Below are 23,563 nucleotides of genomic sequence, written 5' to 3' on the forward strand. Positions count from 1 at the left end.
TTGAATAATTGAAGGAAGAAATTTAGTCCGTAAGCAGCATCAGCTTAAAGTGGTAGAGATCGTAAATTCCATAGTGCTCTAAGGATTGAATAAATAATGCTCTAATGCTCCAATAAATAAATTAGTGAGATTGCAGATTGGTCTTTATTAAAATTAAGAACACGATTATTACCAAACCTTCCGCTTCCCCGAAGCACATAATTAGGAATACGACCGCAGCCTATTTTCTGACATTGGCCGCAAGCTTTGCAAACAGCCGCAGCCTGACAGGAACCTTTCACCCCCTCCCCGTCGTTGGCCTTTGTGTCACGTTCTTGGCATAACTTTCAGCTAGTTAATGAAGTACTCCCTTCTCCAGCACTTGCCGCAGCGATAACCGCGAACTTTGACCCTGTCGCTGGGCAATGCCTTGCCAACCGTATATCGCGAAATCTTGCATGCAAATATGCGCCATGAAAGAGATCACCTTAAATTTCCAATGAATTTTACTATCCGTTCGCTTTACTCTTACCACAAGACGCGAGTAGACGAGCCACACGAGTTATAGTTCCTTTCAGAAATTGATTTCAGCGATCGATGGGACAAATGAACTCGAAGGGTCGCCAGTGTCTCGAATAATAAGCTTCTGACAAAGTCTTCGAGTGGGAATATCTCTCAATTTAATGTTCCTCACGGAATAAAGTCATTTATATGTTAATAGTATTCAATTGCTTGGGGGAGAAATTAAAATAAGGGTTTTTTCATGGTAATCCCAGCGTTTATTCATTTATTCAAGCATTTATTCTTCTCCGTTTTAACCAGGTCATCGTCAGACATGTAAAATGTTATTTATAAGACCATATTATATTTAGAAAGGAACTGGGGTATTAATAAAGTAGTCGAGCAAATTAATATCAACGAGACGAGGATGATAAATTACAGAATTATTTTCTATTTGCGATTGGAGTCTCAAGCAAATCCTTGAATCGAGATGAAACCCTGTTTTCGAGAACCTTCCACCCTCAAGAAAAATATAAAAAAAAAAAATACTCTCCGGTCCAGGGGTACCGTAACAATTTTCTAATAATCCCAGGAGGTCGTAACACAGAAAAAGAAAGGCCGGCACCGCGACGCTCGGCTTCGGACCAATTTCAATCTTACCCCTCGGAGGCCATCTTACATGCGTTCTGTGCGGGCTGGGGATTATTTATACGACGCGGGCACGAACCGTGAAAATCCTCCGTTGGATACAACAAACTTGTTTACGAGCGGTTTCAGCACCGAATGGCCGATACATGTCGCTCGACGACTTTCCCTGCACCCTTCCCCCTCGACCCCCTCCCGATCAATATGTTCCGCGGCGTGACACGGGTCAACCGACGAAACGTGTTGGAAAACTCGTCACGCCTTCGCGGTGGACGATAAATCTTGACTCCCCCAGGCATTGATATGCCACGCGACACAAGCAAATGCTTTGTCGGCGTTTAGGGGTGTCTGAGATCGATGGATGACTTCGACCACTAGAATTCGAGGGCGGTATGAATTGCTTTCTGTATCTTGAATATTTAAGAAATTCTGAAATAGATCGTTGGTTCTATCTTCTAAGGCGAACCATTGTTCAGCTTCAAAATTAATACGAAACATAGAATATATTTCTTTTAATTACTAATTCTTTTATTTGTACGAGAGTGAATAAGAAGAGAACAGAAATTTTTAGAAGTTAGTAATATTGCTAAGAAACTACATGTTTCAAGAATATTCTGGGTTTAATTGTGCTTTCGAACTTGATGTTTACATTCGTCAGAAATTGTTCTCAGTTCGATTGAATCGCGATAAACGGTGCTCGGGTTCCCATGGATCGCGTCTCGATCAATAAATCGTTCATTAGGACAGAACGTTGTCTGAGAAAGAATCACTGGCTCAGCTATTCCGTCGTCTAAGTCGTCGCGAAGCCGACGTTGTCTCGTTGAAAGGAAATCCCCGTGCGGCGAGCAGCAATCGTGATTGTCGAGCATTGCTTACAGCCGCTTTGCGAACGACAGATTTCGAGTGGGGATTGTGTCAGCGCGGTTGAGAGGGTGCAGAATCAGCACTGTACCCCATTTTATCAACCAACTGTGCTCTGACAGAGCTGGGGAAAATGTTGTGCCAAATGCAAAATAGTATAAACACTTTGTTCCGCTTTGGCTGGTGCGCATCACTTAAAATGGCATTTAAAAATAATGCTTCGTTATATTTACCTTAACTCGGAAGTGAATTATTTACTTTCTATGCATCTAATTAAAAATCAACAAATAATTAAAGTACTTTCGAAGCAGCGTCGTAATTTTCCTAATTATACAGTCTCGGCGTGAAAAATATCGCCCCCAGAGTCCAGCTTCGTCTCGATCGAAGCTCCCGCAAGATTTCTGAAAATATTTAACAAAGCTTCCTCGTGAATATTCAAGGGGTTGCGCGTCAGCCACAGCGCCCGCAGCTGGAAACCCATTGGCTCGTACCCACGGCCCTACGGAAGGTAAAGGATGATGGGCGAGGATTCGCGAAAATGACATCCGTCTCGGAGACAAGCATTTTTCCATTAAAGTCGCCAGAAATAATAGCTAGACGAGAGGAGCATGTGTAGTAGAACTAAGGGGCGGTTTCACATCGAACAATTTCCACGGTGCAAGGGGGCACTTTGCATCGAAGAATAATGGATTTCCCGGCACGAGATGATCCTCCATTATCCGGACGGGTTGAACGGGCCAGGATTTTCCGCAGGCTTCTCCCAGAGAAAAGCTTCGCGAATTTTTATCCGCCGCGTCCCCTCCCCCGCGACCGCGTGTTCTCTTCTTTCTAAACGCGACACCCGGATCGGCCCATTGTTCCCGTGGCTCTCTAGTTCCTGTGAGGTTTCATTCGCCATTTCTCTTTGGCCACGGTTGCCGGGGACAAGCCACCGTGGCATGGGCAACAGGAAGAATGTTTCATTTTCTGATCTCTCCGGGGACACCTTTGTCCGCGGACAATCGTCTCGCGTCTGGGGACGTTCTCGCGGATCGCTAATCGCTGGTCGAATCATTTTTATAAAATAAGAGACGACTATACGCTCCTCTGATCTCAGATCTTCCTTGGTGGACTATGATTATTGTTGTGCAACTATAGCTAGACAAATTTAGAGTCAATCCCATAAAATTCGTACCCTCTATTACTATTGAAGAAGTTAGATTAAATTAAACAATAGTTTTGATATTAAAAAATGAATTATTAATTGTAAATATGGACATGAATAAGCCTATACATGAATTTTAATTATTTCCAACGAGGAAGACGAAATTCGTCCATATTTGGTAACATCTTCTTCGAAGATGCAACCAGCCGCGTTCGGACACATCTTTAGGTGTAACAGATCGATACGAGCGATACCGCGTATTACGTAAGCGAAACTGTCGAAAGCCAGCGAGCAAGCTCGTGACCCGGGCCAGCTTTGACCTTGGCCTGCATTCAAGACTGCAGCTATAGATGCACCCACACGAGTGCATCAGCTGCGCGTGGACTGTCCCACACAGCCACAGATGCATGTATACCTGCGCGCTGTTTGCCAAAAAAGGAGGACTACCGTGTGCTCCGAAATTCGAGATCTCTCAAATAAGTCAATCTTAATTTCTCCATGGAATAAAATCAGTGGTGAATTTAGTTTACATATATTTTTAACAAAAGTTGATTAATATTGGGTCTTACCAGGTATGGAAATGTAAATTTCATCACCTCTCACCGAGCATAACTACAATTCCTTGTTTACATTACCAATGTATTTAATTTCAACTACAGACACGTCATGAAACCCAAGTGTTGATCCTGTAATAACAATCTCCCCGCGAAACAGCGATTCCTGGCGCGTCCTAATTCTGGTAATCGAATTACGTGGAGTAAATGTTGACCAGAGTTCGCTTTGAATTTTTCGGTAGGACTTAGCCGCGAATTATTTGCACAAATTTGCGGCGAGTCACTTTTGAAGCCTGCCTGTACACGTCGAAACGCAAATACGTTCGAGGTTTTCCGAGTTTACGCACGCGTATGTGTGTGTTTGTAAGCGCACGCGTGTATGGATCGCTTGGTGACCGAGCCACTGCAGCCCGTGCCAAGAATTCGCCTCTGCCTCACCCTCTACCCTTTCGGACGGGGTGAATCTGACCTCAGAGTTGAGCGTCGGTGCTTCCTCAACTACCACGCGAATCTGTGGACACGTTGTAACCACCGACACCCGCCAGGAACTTTACAGTTTCCGGTTTCGAGGAAGACGTCACAGATCGGAGTCGCGGAAGATCGGGGGTTGGGAAGCAATGATGTTTATTATTATCCAAGGCATGCAAGGTTGTGCAAGGACATTCAAGATCGTTCAAGGTCGTAGAAGTGACGTCACGAGTTTATGAGGATATTCTGAAGCACGTGAGTTTAGGATTCAGTGAATATTTGTGATTATTTACTACTGAAGTGGATTCCAATAAAGGGTTGAAGCTATTGAAAACAAATATTATAAATTAAACCACGCCTGGAATTTCTGTAACTGTATCAAAATAACCTCGAACAACTTTCATAATTGATATGCTAATTTTAAAATAAAAGCGTATATGAATAGTATTTGGTACTCCATCAGAGCAGCATCTAATCAAAAACATGAATAGAGCTGTAGGAGATATATTAACTCGTGCAACGTGAATACAGTATCAAAGTAAGAAAGACCTAATAAAGAAGCCACGCGTTGGTGTTATGGTCACACTCGCGTTCGTAGCTCAGGTGCATCCAGGATTTATGAACGCGTTTAACGAGCGAGACTGCGTCAAGCCCTTCACGGATATTACAAAGGATTAGAAAACCATAATTCTCGGTGATTAAACGCGAGTTATTTACCGGAGGGATTTACCGGGGAATCGTGCATTAGCTTAATAACGGACTTTTGGCGCCCATTCTGACTGCCAAGCGTAATTGACTTCGTCCGAGTGAAATTAAGCCGCCGCAACGGCAAGAAAAACATTTGCTCAACAGTTAGCCCGAAATGTTAGAATAAATCTCGCGCGTGCACGGATAATGAAAGTCGAGGAAACTGGCCAAATATTAAGCAGTGAATGGAAGTTCAACAAGTTGGTATCGAGCACACTGTTTTTCCTCGTATTTAGGAAATTATTATGCTCCAACTATACACGGAGTTAATTATCATGTGATAATATGTAATAAATGTGTTTTTTTTTTATGTTGATGTATGTTGCATAATTCTACATCAAAATTTATGTTCAAGAAAATGAATGGGTGACCGATACTTGTCCGTATACTCCTATTAATTTTATTTAAATAAAGATGTTATTAAAACAATTTAGTTTTGGTTCAAGACCATCGGTGTATAAATTGCTTAAAACTATCCCCCACAGACGAAAATTTCGTTGGATTTTTGACACGCTGGAAAGGGTGGTTTGTTCCAATTCCCAGGCCGGTATTTCACTCTCGCCTATCGACGTTCTCGATTGTTTTTCGGTAATTCGAGGTAAGGCGAACACAAGACGCCCCCGAGAGAAAAACACGGGAGAATCAATTTGCTGGAAGAAAAGAGAGGAATCAGGCCACGAGATTGATATTTACTCGACTTCGAGACGACGATTCTTTTAAAAGAAGACGTTGCAGTTTCTGCATTGTTCACTGCTATTGGGTAATTGCGACTATTGTTACAACTTGACCCACTGATGAGGAGAACTATGTCAACACGCAATCCTTTCTGTAACTTCGTTGCAGTTTTTCATGCATACTTCCACGTGGAGAGTTACTTGTGCAACTAAACATATTAGGCTGTCTGGAAAGGCCATGTCGATTTCTGGTAGGTGGTACAGGTCTAAATACAGTCAGTCGCTTTTGATATTTATTTAAATTGCTATTATTTAATTTAGACAAACTTCTTTAATAGACGTAGAGGGTACGAATATTTACGAGACTTACTGTATATCGGAATGGTTGAAAACAAAGAACATGTATACATCTTAAAAATTGACGCGAACTATCTGGACAACCCAGTAAATAAGAAGCACTTTACACTAGCAACTCACAAACGACTCATTTCTTTCCGGTTTAACCTATTCAATCTTCCAAATATTTAGGCCAGTCCTATACCACCACGTTGTTACGATTCGCCCTCACGAGGTATTTCAGATTCGGTTTATCATCGTTACAGATAGCTTGTCCTAGCCATCTGGAACCCTCAAGCGGAATAGCACTACCAAATAATTATCCTAATTCCTCCGGAAAACTCAAGCCCACAGGTTTGGCCAAACACGAGGGTGGTTTCGCAACCTACAGAGGATAAATTACCGTCGCAGCATAATGGTTCCAGCTAATTTACGGGGGCCAGAAATTAAAGTTTCTCGCGTACCACGCCGATGGCTGGAGTACCGTAATAACTCGTCTTCCATATTCCCTCTCCATGGCCATTCTTTCCACTGCGTTGCATCCTCTTTTCCCACGCGAGAGTCTATCTTCCTGGCTCCACTTTTCCGGCTGTTCGAGTCGAGACACGCGAAATCCCCGTGGGCGAAATCCGATTCTTCGACCACACAGGGGTGGGTTGGGGGATGGAAGCCTCGAAACTTTAACCTAGGAAGGAAGTGTGGTGTTGGAAGCGGATGGAGTACGCCCTGGTCGGAGAAAGAGTGAAAGGAAAGCTGAACTAATTGCAGTTTTGACTACTCGGGAAACTGCGCCGAGAACCCACCGTTAAATATTGCCATGAATGGAATATTTCATTAAGTGCGGCTACGCGAAACTTTCCGCGCACCTGGGGGCAAGGTGAGCTTCAATCTACGGGGTCTCGAAGATGCCCTCGATATTCGTTCCATCTTCCTCAATTATCCGTCGGTTGGCGAACAATTTCAGGATGAACTTCGGTTTTCTGTCTTACCCCCGCACGACTTGTCTAGGCAATCCTGGGGATTTACGGATACGTACCAAATTTGAAAATTGATATTGAGAAGTATAATGACTTTTGGATATTAAATTCAGTACAGGGGACATGAAAATAGTTCTTAAAAATACGGATCATATATAAATGGGATGAGACGTTAGTAAGTAATTTAAAAAAAAAGAAACAGTTGATAGCTCTGAGTGATTTCTAGAATAACAGGCAACAGATTTCAGGAATAACCCGCGACCATAATCGAGAGAATCCTCCAACGGTATGAAGTGTACGAGATATAGACGTCTATTACGCGATGGAACGAGCCGACGTCCGCTGCACTAATCTCCGTCTCTGTTCGGGCTCGCAACCTCTGGTGATATCGAGCTCGGGTGCCCCCAGGTACTAATTAAGCGCTCGAATTACAGGTCCTACGAGGCGTTAAAACAATACCGACCGTCTCGACTCGAAGTCTCGAGTGTTTCGACAACCAATAGTCGAACTGCGAATGCCAACGAATCCTGAAACTCACGCGATGCTCAGCTGACCTTAACCCAAGCGTACCGACGGTCGCGTCGTTGTTGCATGCGAGATAGTGAGCTGGACATCGAGGGTGGAACTGGTCTAGCGGACAGCGGAGGCTCGCGGAGGGGTACATAATGCTCCCAAACCAATCCTGTTCCTGGCAGGCGGACCGATTCGATAAGCTCTTAATCCATCGGCAATTAGTCCGCACAGTAGCCGACCGCAACCCCTTCCCTTGCTCGACTACCTAAACCTGCGGCCCGCCCCTAAACGCTGTCTTTGTCTGTCTCTTCGAGTGGTGGACTCTGTTGTCCCTCCTCTCCCTCGTCCAGCTAATTCAGCAGTCTCTGCGACTGTATAATTAACCACCAGCTGCGCGGATGTGTGTTTATGCACGGAATGCGGTCGCAACTCGTCCGGTTGCATTCATGGATCACTGATTGGGACGATAAAGACATCTAGACTCGGCCTGGGAACTTTCTTTTTCATGGATATACGAGGTGCTCTGCTTTGGATTTTAAGAGATCCCTACCCCTCCTCGAAAAGTTCAGTATTCCAGTCTTCGCGCGAGCGAAATGGGAGTAAAAAATAAGTAACTCGAATGGAAGGGAGGGGGCGAAGTCACGCGATATTCGGATGATTCGTTCGAGAAGAAGTGTACGCGACACTCCGGATCTTTATTTTTCAGGCGTTCGGCGCGAACGAGTTTACCACGTGGGGGGAAAGGATCCCGAAGAGGGAACGAGGGAGCGGTTTGCGCTCGGAAAATAAAAGAAAAGGGAGAAAGAGACTTCAAAAGAGCACAAGAGGGAACAGCTACTCGGTATTTTTGTCGTAAAGAGGGGAAAAGCATACTTCGAAAGAACTCACCGTGATACGTCCTCTTGAGAAACAGCTCGTGGCGTGGTCGCTCCATGAAGCGCGAGTGAAGACGCGTGACGTGATTCTTGCGAGTACGGCAGGGTCGAGTTGTTCTCCAGCGCTGACACAGAGCCATTTTGTTTTCCTGGGAACAAACGGAAAGAAAACAGGCAATTTAGAACTTTCCTTTCCCGCGGTGAAGAGACATTAGATGGCTTCCGAACTCGCGGCAACCCTCGGAGCAATTGATGCCCTCGAAGGGACGCGTTACGTGAAGTTGTACTGCGTTCAAAATACTACATGTAAGAAGATATAATCTTTACATTATCTTATAACATTTAAAATATGTTCTCCTTTGGTTGAAATAATAAAAATTCACGTATAAGCTTATTCATATACATATTTATAATGAAAAATTCATTTTGTAACATCAAAACTATTATTTAATTTAGTCAAATTTTTTCAGACATAGGTGCTACGAATATTTATGACTGTACGTAAAAAATAAATATGAAAATGCTCCTGAATCGTCCGAAAACGCGATCGTCTCAAGTAGAAAGGACAGTCAGCGGAGTGCTTTTATTTATTCAAGAAAATTGTAGCAAACATTTCAAAGGCGGAGATATCCGGCTGCAATTACGTTTCCTGTTTAAAACGTAATTTGAATGGCGGATGATAAAACCGGCTGGTTTTCTCGGTTTTTGAGCATTTTCACGGCGACCGCCTCCCGACAGTCGTGAAATGGGTAGCAGTCCGGTCGTCGCGAGAGAACTTAGGGGTAGTTTACGAGCACGACTTTATGAGCGCGATGAATAAGTTACACCCGATCGTTGGAACGAACAGGAAAACGGAGAATCGCGGAGAAGTCGGCGAAAGGATCAAAAATTCATTTTCCGCTAGGGTACGCTGTTTATGACCACCGTGGGAGATCCAGGAGCTAAAAGAATTACGGGACTGTTACATTTAAGAGGAAATGATGCCGGACGACCTATCGATCGATTTTTCAGTGACGAGTATTGGTTGTTAATTGCTGATCCGTGAAATGATATTTGAAATTTTTTATGTGTGAAGATTTGAAGATATTTATTATTGAATTTAAGTGATTATTTATTTTAGAGACGGTTCTTAACTTTGAATATTTAAAGAGTAAACCGTATTATAATAAAAGGACATTTTACTAAGGAATGAAACTGCAAGTCTGTGCAACTCGTGCTTCATTTTTCTTTAAAATCGTGCGATTCTAAGAGTTTAACGACGAAACAGTGTAAATTCCAAACCAAAACGGCGTTGAAAGAGTTTCCGCCGCGGCACGAACAAAAGTAACGTCCGACATTTTTCCCGCCGCGGCGTGTGAAATATTTACGGTCGTGGAAGACGGCGTCATGAAAATTCGAGAAGAAAAGATCGTGAAAACGTCCCGAAACGACGAGTAGGAAAAGTTAGCGGGGCGCGACCCCGCTGGACGCGAATAATATATCCGAATAGAATAGGGTAGTCGGCTTACGTGGTTGCGGCGAGAGTGAATTGTCCGAGGCCATCGGGGGTGGTGGCGGAGGCACGATTCCGGTTTCCGGTTTCGCCACCAGAAGAACCACGCGGTCTTGGGTCGCCTTCAGAGTCGCCACTGCTTCCTCGTGCGTTACGTTTTCGAGGTTTTTGTCGCCCTGCTGGAATTAAAGGGATCCTCTTTTTTATCTTTGATTTAAACGAGACATGGGTTACACAATAGGGGTGGAAATTTATGAGGCACTTTCAGTCACCCCTATGGATACGAAAATTGTAACAGCAGGTCCCATTTGTTGGCTTCTGATATCATGACAATACTAAATAATATTTAAAATAATTACTAATAGTTTAAAATAGTCATTTGCTTGATAATTAAGCTTCCATCGTCAGTGCCTACACAGTTAATAATTACACAATTAAATGATTCAAGAATCCTTCTACTTCTCTTTTTATAAAGTTTCAAGGATCCAGAATTAACCAAACATATCTTTCACCCATATTTCAATAATATCACAAACAAAGTTGATAAATGTCCGCTGGTGTACGCCCATTAGCATTACAAATAACATATTTCTGGAGCTCTAATAAATTGCAGAATCTGGAGCTCTGATAGCATGACAGGAGTGAAACTCTGGAGGGTGGTTTCGGCTGTAAAAATTGAACCACGGATAACGAAACACGGTTAACAACATCGAGGATTTCAGACACGCCTGGATGAATATGGAAGATACACCCTATCATCGTTCTTTCGTCACGTGAAATATCTCTCTCCATTCATTATCGTCGTTCATTCATCTTAATTTCCTAACCTATTCCCTTTCACCGTGTCCGCGTCTCTGTATTTTATTTCTCGCCGAGGAAAGGCGCGGGCGGTGAAAAGTTCGCTAGGAAAATGTGAACCCTGGCCATGAGTATCGATCAAGATTTAGCGAGGCTCGGTAATTGATTTCTTCCGTTCAATTTCCTCTATCAATCATCCATCCTTTACTTCTCATGGAACACTTCGAGAAGGATTACAGTACAAATACTGCGAGACATCATCCCTGTCATGCTTATTACTGTGTTCAAACATATCCTGTTAAAATTTAATAATACATATAATATTCATGCTTTAGCGAGAACGTGGCAAATAATAATAAATCCGTACTCAAACGTGAAAAAGAACCTCATAACGCAGTAATTTTATTACAAAAAAAAAACACAAAAATACATTTACCATAAAATGAAACCATTGTTCCGCCGTTGAATGAGATATTTCACTTTCACAGCACAATGAAGACGGATCGTCGAGGGGAATAAAATTTTAATTGACAGTAGGTTTTTGGGTCGCGATAAACAACGGGATAAATATTCGCGCAGCTGCGCAAACAACGGGAATAAATCTTCCGGCTAGCTGTATTTCAGTTTTTCGTTCGTTCTTTTTTTTTATCTCTCTTTTTTTGCGTCAGTCATTCGCGAGTTGGGGCGCGTGAAAAAACGAAACGCAGCCGAAACAGCGGGGGTGCAAACACCGTGTCGCGTGTATGGTAATTATCCGACGGTGTTCGGCGGGCGTAGAAAAAAGCTCGACATCGTTGAAGTTTTCGAGGTGGCGTCATAAACAACTGACGAACTTCCCGCTGCGTTCGTTGTTCTCAAGTGTATGCCTGACACGTAATCGGGCGGAAAGTTAAATCGACTTGCGATCTACCGTCGCGAAAACTTTTAAATAAATCGTTCACCCGAAAACGTCGAAAGAACCGCCATCGATCGCAACATCCGGGAGCCTGGGCAATTTATTACAAGTTTTGTCAATTTTTTTTAATAAACACACCGAGGCGAGCTGAGTTATCGCTGTTCCTCGCGGCGGTGAAGCGTTATAATAGTACGCTACGAACAGGGTGCTTTGGAACTAGGTGGAAAACTCAAAACGTAGCATTCGAGAGCAATTTTTTGAGGAAGATAGTGAAAATATTTTCTTTTTTTGGGGGTGAATGTCTTTGAATGATTACTTTACTGTAGAATTTTCTGAATTATTGTTCCAGGGGGTAGAAAGATGAACGAATTTTTGAATTCCATTTTTAAACGCGGTCGAAAAAGATCCATCAGACGCCCATCAATTTTATCCAACCACCCTAGTCCTCTATTTGTGGAAACCAAGAGTGCCAGAACCAAATGGTTCGAACCCTAATTGTGACCACACATGTGCCGACGCTTTTTCCCCTGAATGAAAAATGAATCTGTTCCTTATGTGGAGCCAGTCCCTGCTCTGCATGAGAAATCGTCTAATCAAGAGCACACACCTTTTTCGATGTAGTCGCTCGATGAAAAATAGTCGGGTGTCATCAATCACTCGAAAAGATCTTCTCGTGAAAAGTATTTAAAGAAGTTAAATATAAAAGGTCAGGGAACACTTGAACCAAGAATTGTGTTACTCAAGAAGAAGCAGCTTATCGTGACGATATTTTAAACAATGAGATTACGGTTTGACGTTAATTGTATAGGCGACGATGGAAGTGTCACACGGGATCAAATCAGGATAGAATATAATTTTGCTTCAACTCACCAGAGCGTTTCTGACGGCGACCAATTTGTCTCCGACTACAAGACGGCCGTCCACTTGCGCGGCACCGCCCTCCATAATTTTCGTCACGTAGATTCCATTGTCACCGGGTATATGCTGATTGCCAATACCACCGGCGATACTGAAACCGAGGCCCTTGTTACCCTTAATTAACTCGATTTCGATCAGCTGTGCGTATCTCCTCCGCCGGACGTACTGAAAATTAATTAAGAAACATTCTTAGACGTACAAGTACCAATCGAAAAACATCAAATTGTGTGTTCCGCAAATGCAACACGAATATTTTTACTCTGGAGGATAGGGGTATTTAGAAGAGGATTGATTAAACTTATAACATACTTATCACACCAAATAAAGTTTGGCGTTTCGTCGAAGTATAAAGAACTTTGTATTTTCTTTCCTTTTTATCTCGATTCGTTAATTTATATCAATCCATTGATACGTCGACGTGTCCCATTGCATATTTAAATAAATTCTACGGACTGTATGCTTAATAATAGATGATCCGTCTAATAAATAACTAAACTGTGTGTCCTTTGTCTACGGTCTGGTTCGTTTCATAAATTGCCAAACGAAATAGCCTCCACTCGCGTAAATTAATCGGAATCGGGAATCGATCAATTTATAATTAGACAGTCAATGAAGTCGATCACTTGGCGAAATTGAATAGAAAATGGCGGTATCTCCACTCGACCAAGCACAAGCGAGTCGAATTTAAGTGGACGGAATTTACGTTTTCATGGGGGTAGTTTAGTATTCCGAAATAAATCGCACCCTCTCTCATGGTCGAGGTCGTGAGTCTCTCTCGTGCTCGCGTGGCGCAACAATGAATCCCACGTAATTAAATGCCCGTCCAAAGGCTAACCGACAAGATACCCGCTTCCCTCCTAGGGTATTTCCTCTCGTTTACTCGAGTGATTTATACACAGGATTCATCTTCGAGATCATAGCTTTCCTCGGTGACTCCTTTTTGGGGGGAGTAATTGATGGATTGTCTTCTTTAATAATCTATCTTAACAGCTTCGTAAATTGTTGGCACTTAACGAACAGATTTATGTACCCAAAGCATCAGCACTACTATCAACATGTACTGCCTTCTTTTGAAGTAAAAGATTGTGATTGGAAAAAGATTTGAAATATTACAGAATTATGACAATACTGGTGTGTTAATCGGAGTTTACACCCCATATAAAATTCGGAAAATAAGAAAATTTAAACATCGAACTAGGTTTGCACATGCATTTTAAGAAGATAAATACATTTAATTAAATTGACCCGGTGGGACCAGCTAAACCCTGCGAAAGTTTGAGGTAACGAGTCCCCGAACGTCAACGCTTTGAAGATATTGCAACGAGCCTCGCTTCACGTCTAAATAATAATATCCAGGTCCCGTAAAAGGTTTTACGCTCGCTTGGTACATGTTTTCTAGACCCTCGAAAAAGGTTAATAACGCGGGCGAAGGCTGACGCGAGCACGTCCGAGTATATCAAAAAATCTCTCGACCTTCGGAGCACAATATTTTCAGTTTGAGGCAACCACGTTAAACACGGAGCCACCAAGCACACTCGAAAATTTATTCGGGCCGCATTTCCCGCAGATTCCCCCGAGCGGTCGCCAACTGAACTGGTCTATTCAAATGCTAAACGATCCCCTGGCAAGGCTTTATGAGAGAGTCTTACGGTTTAGAACTTTAAAAGAAAGCGTTTACTACTTTTAATTAATTTTTTCCTCGGCCGTTGTAGATAACACCTCTGATTTTTCTTATTATGGATTGGGTAAAAAATTTTGGTTTGGATCTTGGAGATTAACACCTGAAGCAGGGTTGAAATATTGAATAATTTATAAATATTACACTTAGGAAAGAATTTTTGGAAGGAAATGTGTGAACCACATTCTGAAATTCTAAAAAAAACTGCATTTCAAGATTATATTCAATTTTTCTCATTTTAATAGTCTTTTTTCCAACTTCTAAGTCAGGAGACTGGAATATAAAAAAGTATCTTCCTTCTGCCCGATGACTTTATTATTGCCGGACTCGTGAAATAGCTTTTTAATTTCGAGCATTCAAGTTTGGGCGATGAGATATCACCGGAGCTAAAGAATCGCGAACGAGCGGGTATTATTTCGTAGAGAAGAGCTAAAATCTCAGTTTTCCGCAAGATATACAGCCAGAGCATTGTCGTCGCTCGCGATTATCTCGTGTCGGGCCAGCAGATAATAATTGGACCGTCTGAAATGGAATCTCAACCAGCTGAGTCAGTCTCGCCGTTCGAAAATACGTTTTAAATCCTCCGCCGTTTATTTGTTTTCTTTTTTCCGGAGCGATTATACGATTACCGTCGCGATGATTTTTTTTCAAAGACGAAAAACCAGTAGAGGAATTTACCAAGGGGTTTCGTCTCGACTATTAGGAACGGAAATCCTCTTTTTGGGGTGGGGAATTGAAGCTCGGGGCAGCTCGCTATCATTGACTATGTGATTTTAACCCAGGGAAAAAATTGGAAAAAATTCTTATGTAGACAAGTTTCGAGTAACGAATTAAAGATACTCTTTTCATATGTTCGCTTGTCAAGGGCTACAAACCTTTAACCAAGAACATATTGCCAATGAATTATATTTTATTCAAACAAACATTATTTTTCCCAAGAGAATGATTAAAGAGATTAAAACAGTATCAAGCATGGAGTATAACTTGACGTCGTCAGTGAAATCCCAGTGAGACAATCGCTCAAGCGACGTCGGTTGTAAGTCGTTAGGATTGCGGGTGCAGTTTCGGAAGAGTAGTTTGTTACGCGTTTCCAGAATGTGGGTTAATCTAATTTCCCGGGAGAGGGATGTTCGCTTTTACAACGTCGATTACCGATTTCCACGCCTGTAAAGTTCAATAATGTTTAACACGACTAATCGCAATTCAATTTCCTTCCGATGCTCTTCGAAATCGCGAAATCCATCAGGAACTAAGATCCTAATGTTTCCAACACGATTAAGGGTGAATTGAATGGATTTTGATAAAGATACAGTGCGTAGAATATACGTGATAAATATTGTAAAAAAATTTAATTCGTAAACCAAGCGACTCAAAGAATAATCGAACAAAATACTTTGTGTCGAACGTGTTTAGCAATAGCTGAACCATCTAATTAATTAAAGTGAAGTCGATATTAGTAAAAGAAAAAAGAGACTTACTAGTTTAACGGTGTTGCCCGCTCTTTTGAGGGCGTCGACGGCTGCTGCATGCGGAACGTCGACAACGGACACATCGTTCACCTGGAGTATCGTGTCGTTGACACGCAGACGGCCATCCGCGGACGCAGCACCGCCTGGGATGAGTTTCGTGATGTAAATGGCGGTGTCGTTGCCAAAGTGAGGATTGTCCGTGCCCCCAGCGATGCTGAACCCAAGCCCAGCGCCACCCCTCTCCAGGACGATTTCCTCGTACTCCCAATCATCGTCACCGTTTACCTGAAACAACCATAATTTTTCCATTCAACCCTGTGTCCATATCGAAATATAATAGGCTGATAAAGGGAGGAACTAACGAAGCTTCTCAGCTTTAGACCCTTGCGCAAAAGGGACACTCAAAAGCTTCTTCTCTATTGATTTCTTAAATTTAGGGAGCGTAATTCCTACCCAAACACTAGTAGGGGTAAACAGAAACCCAAGATCTACTTGCTCAAGGATTTTGCAAGCGTTAGATTGTCAGCGAACTGCTGCTGTAGGATTTGCTCAAGTAAAGACGGTTCTCAAAATAAACTTCACAGATGGATCGCTATTCAACAAAATTAACAGATCATCAGCATGATTCTTAAATATTCAGAAGCTCCATTTTCTAGAAGAATAGCATTACATCACTTTCCAAATAATTTGGTTCGGATATCACAGGAAAATATATCGAAAGAAGAGAGTACCAGCAAAATCAAGGCGACTCGAAAATCGAAACGAAGAATGGCGAATCATGGTGAAACGGAAAGCTCGGACTACAGCAGTAATTCTGTACGGGTCAGTTCCTAATTACACGAGGGACCGAGCATCCCGCATAACGAAGGAGTTAACTGGTTAATTGATTTTGAGACCCGCAGAGGAGTAGATTAGGTCGCGGAAGAACCTCGATCGATGATGGTCGGTTATGGCAGTTATCACCGGGACGGCTACGTCGTTTAACGACGTTATAATCCGTTGTACTCGAACGTGAATCCTTTCACAAACAGCAGAGCAGGATTTTTCCTATAACAATAGAACCAGAGTTCCTTTTCATCCTTTCGACAATTTTCTTACAAAAGATTTCGGAAACCTTACACGTGCTGCTCCTGATAATTCGATGAAATTGATTTTCTGGGTGCAGCAGCTGGAGCTCTATTATCTATAGAATCTGACCTCATCCTACACCCTAGTTCCAGTTGGAATCGAAGTTCGGGATTTGTTTTATTTGGGCACGTGGAATCTTAAAACGAGGAGTCTTGAATGTCAGGGACGAAGAGCCACGTGTACGGATGAAACACAGTTTCCTGCAGACCACCTATGTCAAAACATTGAATTCTGATGATTCAAGCGAAGAACTGAATTATCGAGTCATTTGTTTAGGGATGTCGAGGGGAATCGAGGAGATGCTCGGAAGTTATGAAGTCTATTTTAACTTTTCAAGGCACCCTTAAAATAGTTACGATAGTAGCAAAATCAGACTACCTCGTCAGAGTACTCTGAAGAGATCCGAGCCTTTAATCCCTTGCAGTCCGAATTATATTTCAATTCGTTACCAGTAGATCCCAACGTTTTTAAATGTTCTAGTTACTTGAACTAAATACACTTAAATACCAATTTTATTCTCACTTTTGTTATATCCTATAATTTTCAAGTGATATCTCTTGAAACAATTCCTTTCCCTATTGATTTGGACACGAAAGAATATCGTGTGAAACTCGACAAAAGAGCTCCTGAGATAAAAACTGATATCGAGTCATACTCCAAGCTTTCTAGATTCGAATGTCCTCCAGAAGTTCATCCGGGAAGAATTTTTCAAAATCCCACCAAAATCTAATCTTCATCTGTGTCAAAGACGTTTCCTCTCAGGTCAGGCCTGCCTCTATGTCACTTCCCACTGGTCCAGATCGATGCACTGCTATCACGTGCTAACCATATCCCCCCAACAACCGCTACCATTCAGATCCAAAACGCATTTCGCGTAGCTGATATCGCGACCACCCCCAGCACGCGCAATCACGACCGCCACGACAGATTTGACGCACGCGGTCGCATGAGCGCATATTGCCTGCGGAATCGCGAATTAATCGTCCCGAATTACCATTCTATGGACCCTACCCCGACAGATGGAACGCTGTAAGGGTCCTCGCTGGAGGTCCCTGTTACGTTGGTAACGGCCACCGATGCAGGCGCGACGTTGACATTACGATGCAATTATGGGAGAGAACTGTCGCTCGGTTAATCGACGATTAGCGACTCTGTCTCGGTGAATGGAATCGTTAATTAATCCGGCTACGTTTCCGCCCCGGAGAAGAACCGGTTCACGGGATCGTTCGCTCGCCAGGTAGGAGCCAGATACGAAGGAAGAAAAGAATAGAAACCGCCTACAGTTGACAAATAGTCATTGGAAAGCGGTGAAAGATAGCCAAGGAGTTGTTCGCTCGTTATCGAGGTTTTTAACGGTCGAGGAAGTTACGACAACGATAAAGCTTCCACCGTGTACAACCTTCCATCGATTTAATGATTTCTCGATATGTAACGAGTCTGATTATTAAATAAATAGTTCTCAAGGATGTTCACACATGAATTGAAACATAAAAGAATAATGGCCTGTCTATCTATTAATTTATACTACGTCTTCTTATCATTTCAAGTCCCACACGAGCAATATTTCTATATAGCTTTGAAATGAATTACACCTGAAGAGATTAAGACCGCAAAGCACGAGCGCATCCGCGTCTCTCACGGTCGGAAGTCGTACATGTTAGCGGTACACGCGGATCCACCAGCGATTCAAGCGGCATAACGTGAAATGACGATTTACCATTTTATGCGGTCCGTTTACCATGGTGGCTGTCATCGTGCGTGCTGGCCCCGAGCCGTTAACAACATTTTAAAACGCCGATAACGACGCTAACGGCGTCTCTGGCCGAACAGATCCGCGGGAGAGTCGTATAATTCAAAACCTTCGTTCACATTCACTGAGTTCACTTGCACACCGTCCATCGAGTATCGAGATCGCATTTAGAAACGTTCGAGTGTCATTATTTTTATCGAGTTAACGCATCCTCCGCGCGGAACAATTTTCTTCTCTAATAAATCGACGCACTGCACTCGAAAGATGTTCGGCTGGTGGACTTCGAAACGGTTATATCGTCGGTAGCCAAGTATGCGAATTGCTTGGAACGATAGAGCACGTGCTAGGAGGTGTTATCTGCTGAACGACAGTTGCAAAAGAATTTATTACAAATTCTTTGTTTGTCTTGGTCACATTTGGAAAATTCCTTACGTTTTTGTGAAAATATTACCAACGAGTTAAGGATTTTTACTCTCAGTTGAAGCGAGTTCAAACACAGCCTCACTTTGACTATTTTTAATTCTACGCGTTTGGCGCACGAGTTATGTCTTGCTTGGGCTCATTTCCACCGATAAAAATCACATCCGTGTAAACTATCACGAAAACGCAAGGAAAATTGTATTGTACATGATCAAGGTGAAAGAATTTAAGGTTTTAATTGTTTTACAACTTAATCGAAACGATAGCGAATTTTAGAAATGATTATCCTTAATTGGGAACTGGCGAACATGTTTCGAGGGAGCATCGTACCCTATTCAGCGCGCAGGTTGAACCCTGAAGCCAGCGTTCGTTGCACTTTACATGGGAAAATTTACAACGGGCAGCTTTTCTTGTCGCGGGAAAGTAACACACAAATCACGTGGATAATTTATGACGGGGCGCCTGGAACCTATTATCAAGTGCATAATCAGTATCGGAGCGTTGCGTAACACTGCGGAAAATTCGCGTTCAGAACGGAGATTAATACGTCACTGACGTTCGCAGAAATTTATGACGCTAACCCGCGCGAAAAGCGATAAAGGTCGAGGGTACCTTTCAAACCGAAAATTCCGAAATTTCTTTTCTGTCACGGCCACTGACACCACACTTTCGTTTATTACAGTCCAATGCGAAAGATATCTGGAGCAGATACTAGGTATGCCCCACAAATACTAATTCTTTTTGATATTATTAAACCCCTTACTATAATATCAATTCGTCTTAAAGCATTAAATCAATAAATATACGAATACACTCCATTTAGGAAAATTATCATATTGAATTCAATTTGCCCTCATAAGAAATTTACACAGCAAACGACTCAACGATACCGATTACACACGTTTAATTCCAATTTCAGTCGATAATCATCAACGTTAAAGTCTTCCGGTTTCCACACCGTCCTCGCGTCCGAACGAGCGGGAATACAACTTCCGTGCTAAGTGGACACGGAACAGCCAGCCTTCCTCGAAGGCTGGAATCGGTGAAACTGCGACAGTTCTGTCACGACAAGCAAGAAGTAACGTTATCCGGTTGCGTTCTCGTTCCCGTGGCGTCACACGCTCGAAACTGGCGGCCGTTTCGACCGCGGCTCTCGGCTGTGCTCGCTCGCTCGCTCGCTCACGGCAGTCATCGCTATTATAATATTAGACCAGTGGCCGACTATTTCCAACCGACTGTGAAAATATACCAACGGCACGCGTACTGCACGGCGAAGATACGAGTACTGAAATAAGCAGGCCGTGGTCAGTCACTCGGCTCGCGTACGCAGACATTGGGATTTATGGTCGCGTCGATCGTTCGAGAGAAATTTTCTTAGAAGAAAAACAAAATTGATTCTTGCCGACTGGAAACATTTAGACTATACGAGAATATTTTTAGAAGTGGCATTCTTTAGAATATCAGCTTATAGAGTCAAGAGTTATCGATCGTTCGAGAGAAATGTTCCTAAAATAAAACAGAAATTCGTTCTTGTCGACTGGAAACATTTGGATTATGGGACATTATTTTTTAGAAAGAGCTTTCTTTAGAATATCAGCTTATAGAGCTAAGAATTAATCTTTGTAAAAATACAATGAACAATAAATGAAAAATTCAAAGCACATGCTTTCGCTCGTCACTGCAAATTGCAAATGTGAAGCACCTTCTGCATAGAATAAGCAGTCATCGCCACTGAATAAATAAACAAATCATCTGCCTCTGATTCGATCATGTTGCAATGTTCCTAAAACAATAAACAACTAATCCGAAGTATCACACTCGAATTTCGCATTCTACCACCCTCTATCTAGGTGCCTCATACGAGAAGTTGCAAGTGCCTCCAGTAAAGAAGAATGCGATTGGATAGTTTGATGCTCATGTATCGCGTTTATCGCCTAAGATTTCCCATTTCCATAAGTTCGAGATTAATTCGGGCACACGAGTACCGGCAGTAATTCCGTTAGCAGAACTCACGGAAGTTCCCGGGGTGGATTTCCATGTGTGTTACGTGGATGTGGCGTGAAAGACCAACACGGTAGTCCCGGAATCTTGGCTCGTGAAACTCCGACGGGCCAAGTCCGTGCCGTTCGTGTTTCGAATTAACATCACGACTCAGGAACCGTCGGCTATATTCGTTGGCCTTTGTCGGAACGCGGCTCCCAACCGCGGGTAAAGATAGCCGCGTTTCGTGGCAAATAGTCGTGATTTCGGGCCGCGACGACCTTGAAAGTAATTACTGCCCCTCGGCGATTCAATTTAGATTAATTCTCGCGACGATCGAATCGTTGTAGTACTACTGCTAAACTTACTGTAAATTTGTTTGTTGCATCAACTTCTACTTTACTATTGTATATTTCACTTTGTGTAGCATGAATTTTTAAGCAGATAACTTCTACTTGTATAGCTTAACATAATGAAAGTTATTCTAATAAGAAAAAGAGGAGTTTAACGTTTTTTTTCGCACCGTCTAAAGGTTAAAAGCAGCTCGAAGTGCAGTGTGCATTCATTACATGATCTTAACACTTTGCAATCCGAATTATATTTCAATTTCGTTACCAGCAGCTCCGAACGCTTTCAAGTGTTTTATTTGACATTTACTTTAAATGAAAAATAAGACAATTTAAATAAATACAGGAAGAAACAAATTCACTTAAATACCTGCTATATTCCCATTTTTGTTATATTTTGTTATTTTCATGTGTCAATTTCCTTCCTTATCGATTTGGACACGAATGAATTTCGAGTATTCGACATAGGAGTGCAAAAGTTTCGTTATTTGCTTTTAAAAATTGAGAAAGATCAAGGTTAAGTGAATGGTCCACGAGTGAGCAACCGTCTAGGTAAATGACGACATTTTCCCTAGGACGAAGGGTCTGTGTTAAAGATCACCCAACTCCTTGGTTTTGAAAGTTTATAGGCAGCTTTCGTTCGCCACGACGGCGTGAACTCCACGGGGCGATTCAACGCAGCCACCGGTTTAACGACGAATGAAATTACCGGGTGTATCCGACAGGAATGCTTGGTCCTCGCCCTCGTCGCCATAAATAGCAGATTCTCCTAAAAAGGGGTTGCAGACTGGCAGGCGCGTTATTAAGGCTGAGATGACGCGCTAAAGTCTGCCGACCCGTTTAAGCTCTACTCCGCTTCCAAGCCGAAGGATCTTTTAATATCTTAATAACATAATCATTTTCTCGCACTTCGGAGCAGAACGTTTCCATAAATCATCAGCCCTTCCTCCTAGCAATTTTTATTGGACTTCCCGAAGCACCCTAGGCTTACACTTGTCAAAACGAATAAAATACATTTTATTGCGTTTAAATTTTCTCGACGGTTCTCTCTCGTTCTCCCTCGTACCGAAACTTAATCTCTTTGGGAGTAACATTTATTTTAGATCGGAGAACCACGTGCTCAGAAAAATGAATTAATCTTACACAGTAGATCTGATTATTGCAATACGAAGAACGCGAACGTGGAAGGCTCCGGATACTAGGGTGGAATATTAATTTCGCGCGTCATAATAAATTCAGGGCGACGAGAAATTTGCTTTTAAACTTAATACTTCCTTCTAGCCGGGTTGGGCAAGCCGAGCATATATATTACATCCTAAAGTAACGCAGGTAACGTAAGTGCGCGTGTAAGGTGCGTGCAAAAGGCGAGAAACCGAGTCGCGTTAAGCGGAATTAACGCGAGAAGTAACTCGAGCTCTGCGCATACACTTCAAGCCATCTTTTGTCTTAGGGAATTAAAACGAAAAGACTCACCTAGGCAGCTCAGAGGTGGCAAGAATTTTATTCGATTGCGTACTTGGCGAGGTTTGTCTACGTGTCGAAGGACCAGTAAAAAAATGTTACGTTCTTGTCGAAAGGGAAAGGGAAACGCATGCCGCACTTTTATCCCTCGCCCCTTTGAATTTCAAGGGTTGCTCTTGTATTTTAATTAAAATGTTCATTGCCGGAACCAATTCCGCACTTGAAAGCTTCTTGAGCCACGAGGAATTTTTTAATCTTGGGTAATTTGAGGCCCCTTGCCGAAGTGGCGTTCCGTACTTTATTTGTTTATTCAAAATTGCGCGAGTATAGCGTACCGTGAAGGCACAGGCATCGTGAAACGCGAACTTCGCAGACGAAAGTAGTAAAGAAAGTTTACTTTGTCAGAACTTTTCTATGTATTCACCTAAATTATGGGCTCCCATTAATCACTCCAACTTGTTTTTTTATCGAGGGCAGAACCCATGGAAAATATCAAATAGAAGAATTTTCCATATTAAAAGTAATAGGATATTGGAAGTACTAGATGCTCGAATTTAAGGAAAGAACTTTTATGAAATTCACGGGTGATTGAAAGGAAGCGACGCGCTGCGAGTTCCACGGAAGAACATGGAAATACATCAACAGCATAGGCATGCGTACATCCCGTTGGATCAACATTCTTGTCTTGCAAACACTGCTCTACGACTTGCGAAATTTCCACGCGCATTCTTCACGCGTCACATCCCATACGTGAAATGCTCCCCAGTCTTCTCGATGTAAATGTTTATGCAGCGCTGTTTTAACAGTAGTCTATAAAAAATCGAACACACTTCCAAGGAACAAGAATTTCGTTCAGCTAGATATACCGTTTTTACTGTGTTTATCGTTTTTCAACGTTTGTCAGAAATTGCAGCGGAAAGTCGTTGAATGAACGCTAGGAACGAGCGTTCGCG

General features: G+C 42.5%; 1 protein-coding gene across 15 annotated transcripts in view; it reads right to left on the reverse strand.

The window, feature by feature from the left end:
• LOC128888423 (disks large homolog 4) overlaps positions 1-23,563 on the reverse strand; it is a 283,226-nt gene that overhangs the window by 71,364 nt on the left and 188,299 nt on the right. For 14 of the 15 annotated variants that reach the window (XM_054145266.1, XM_054145263.1, XM_054145265.1 and 11 more), the window contains 4 exons: positions 15,534-15,809; positions 12,330-12,542; positions 9,783-9,945; positions 8,288-8,423 (listed from right to left, as the gene is read on the reverse strand). In XM_054145266.1, the coding sequence (XP_054001241.1) occupies positions 8,288-8,423; positions 9,783-9,945; positions 12,330-12,542; positions 15,534-15,809 (788 nt within the window). The remainder of the gene's footprint in view (positions 1-8,287; positions 8,424-9,782; positions 9,946-12,329; positions 12,543-15,533; positions 15,810-23,563) is intronic. The other variant, XM_054145260.1, reaches the window with a different exon arrangement.

This window comes from Hylaeus anthracinus, unplaced genomic scaffold (assembly GCF_026225885.1).
Source record: "Hylaeus anthracinus isolate JK02 unplaced genomic scaffold, UHH_iyHylAnth1.0_haploid 11994, whole genome shotgun sequence".
Lineage (NCBI taxonomy): Eukaryota > Metazoa > Arthropoda > Insecta > Hymenoptera > Colletidae > Hylaeus > Hylaeus anthracinus.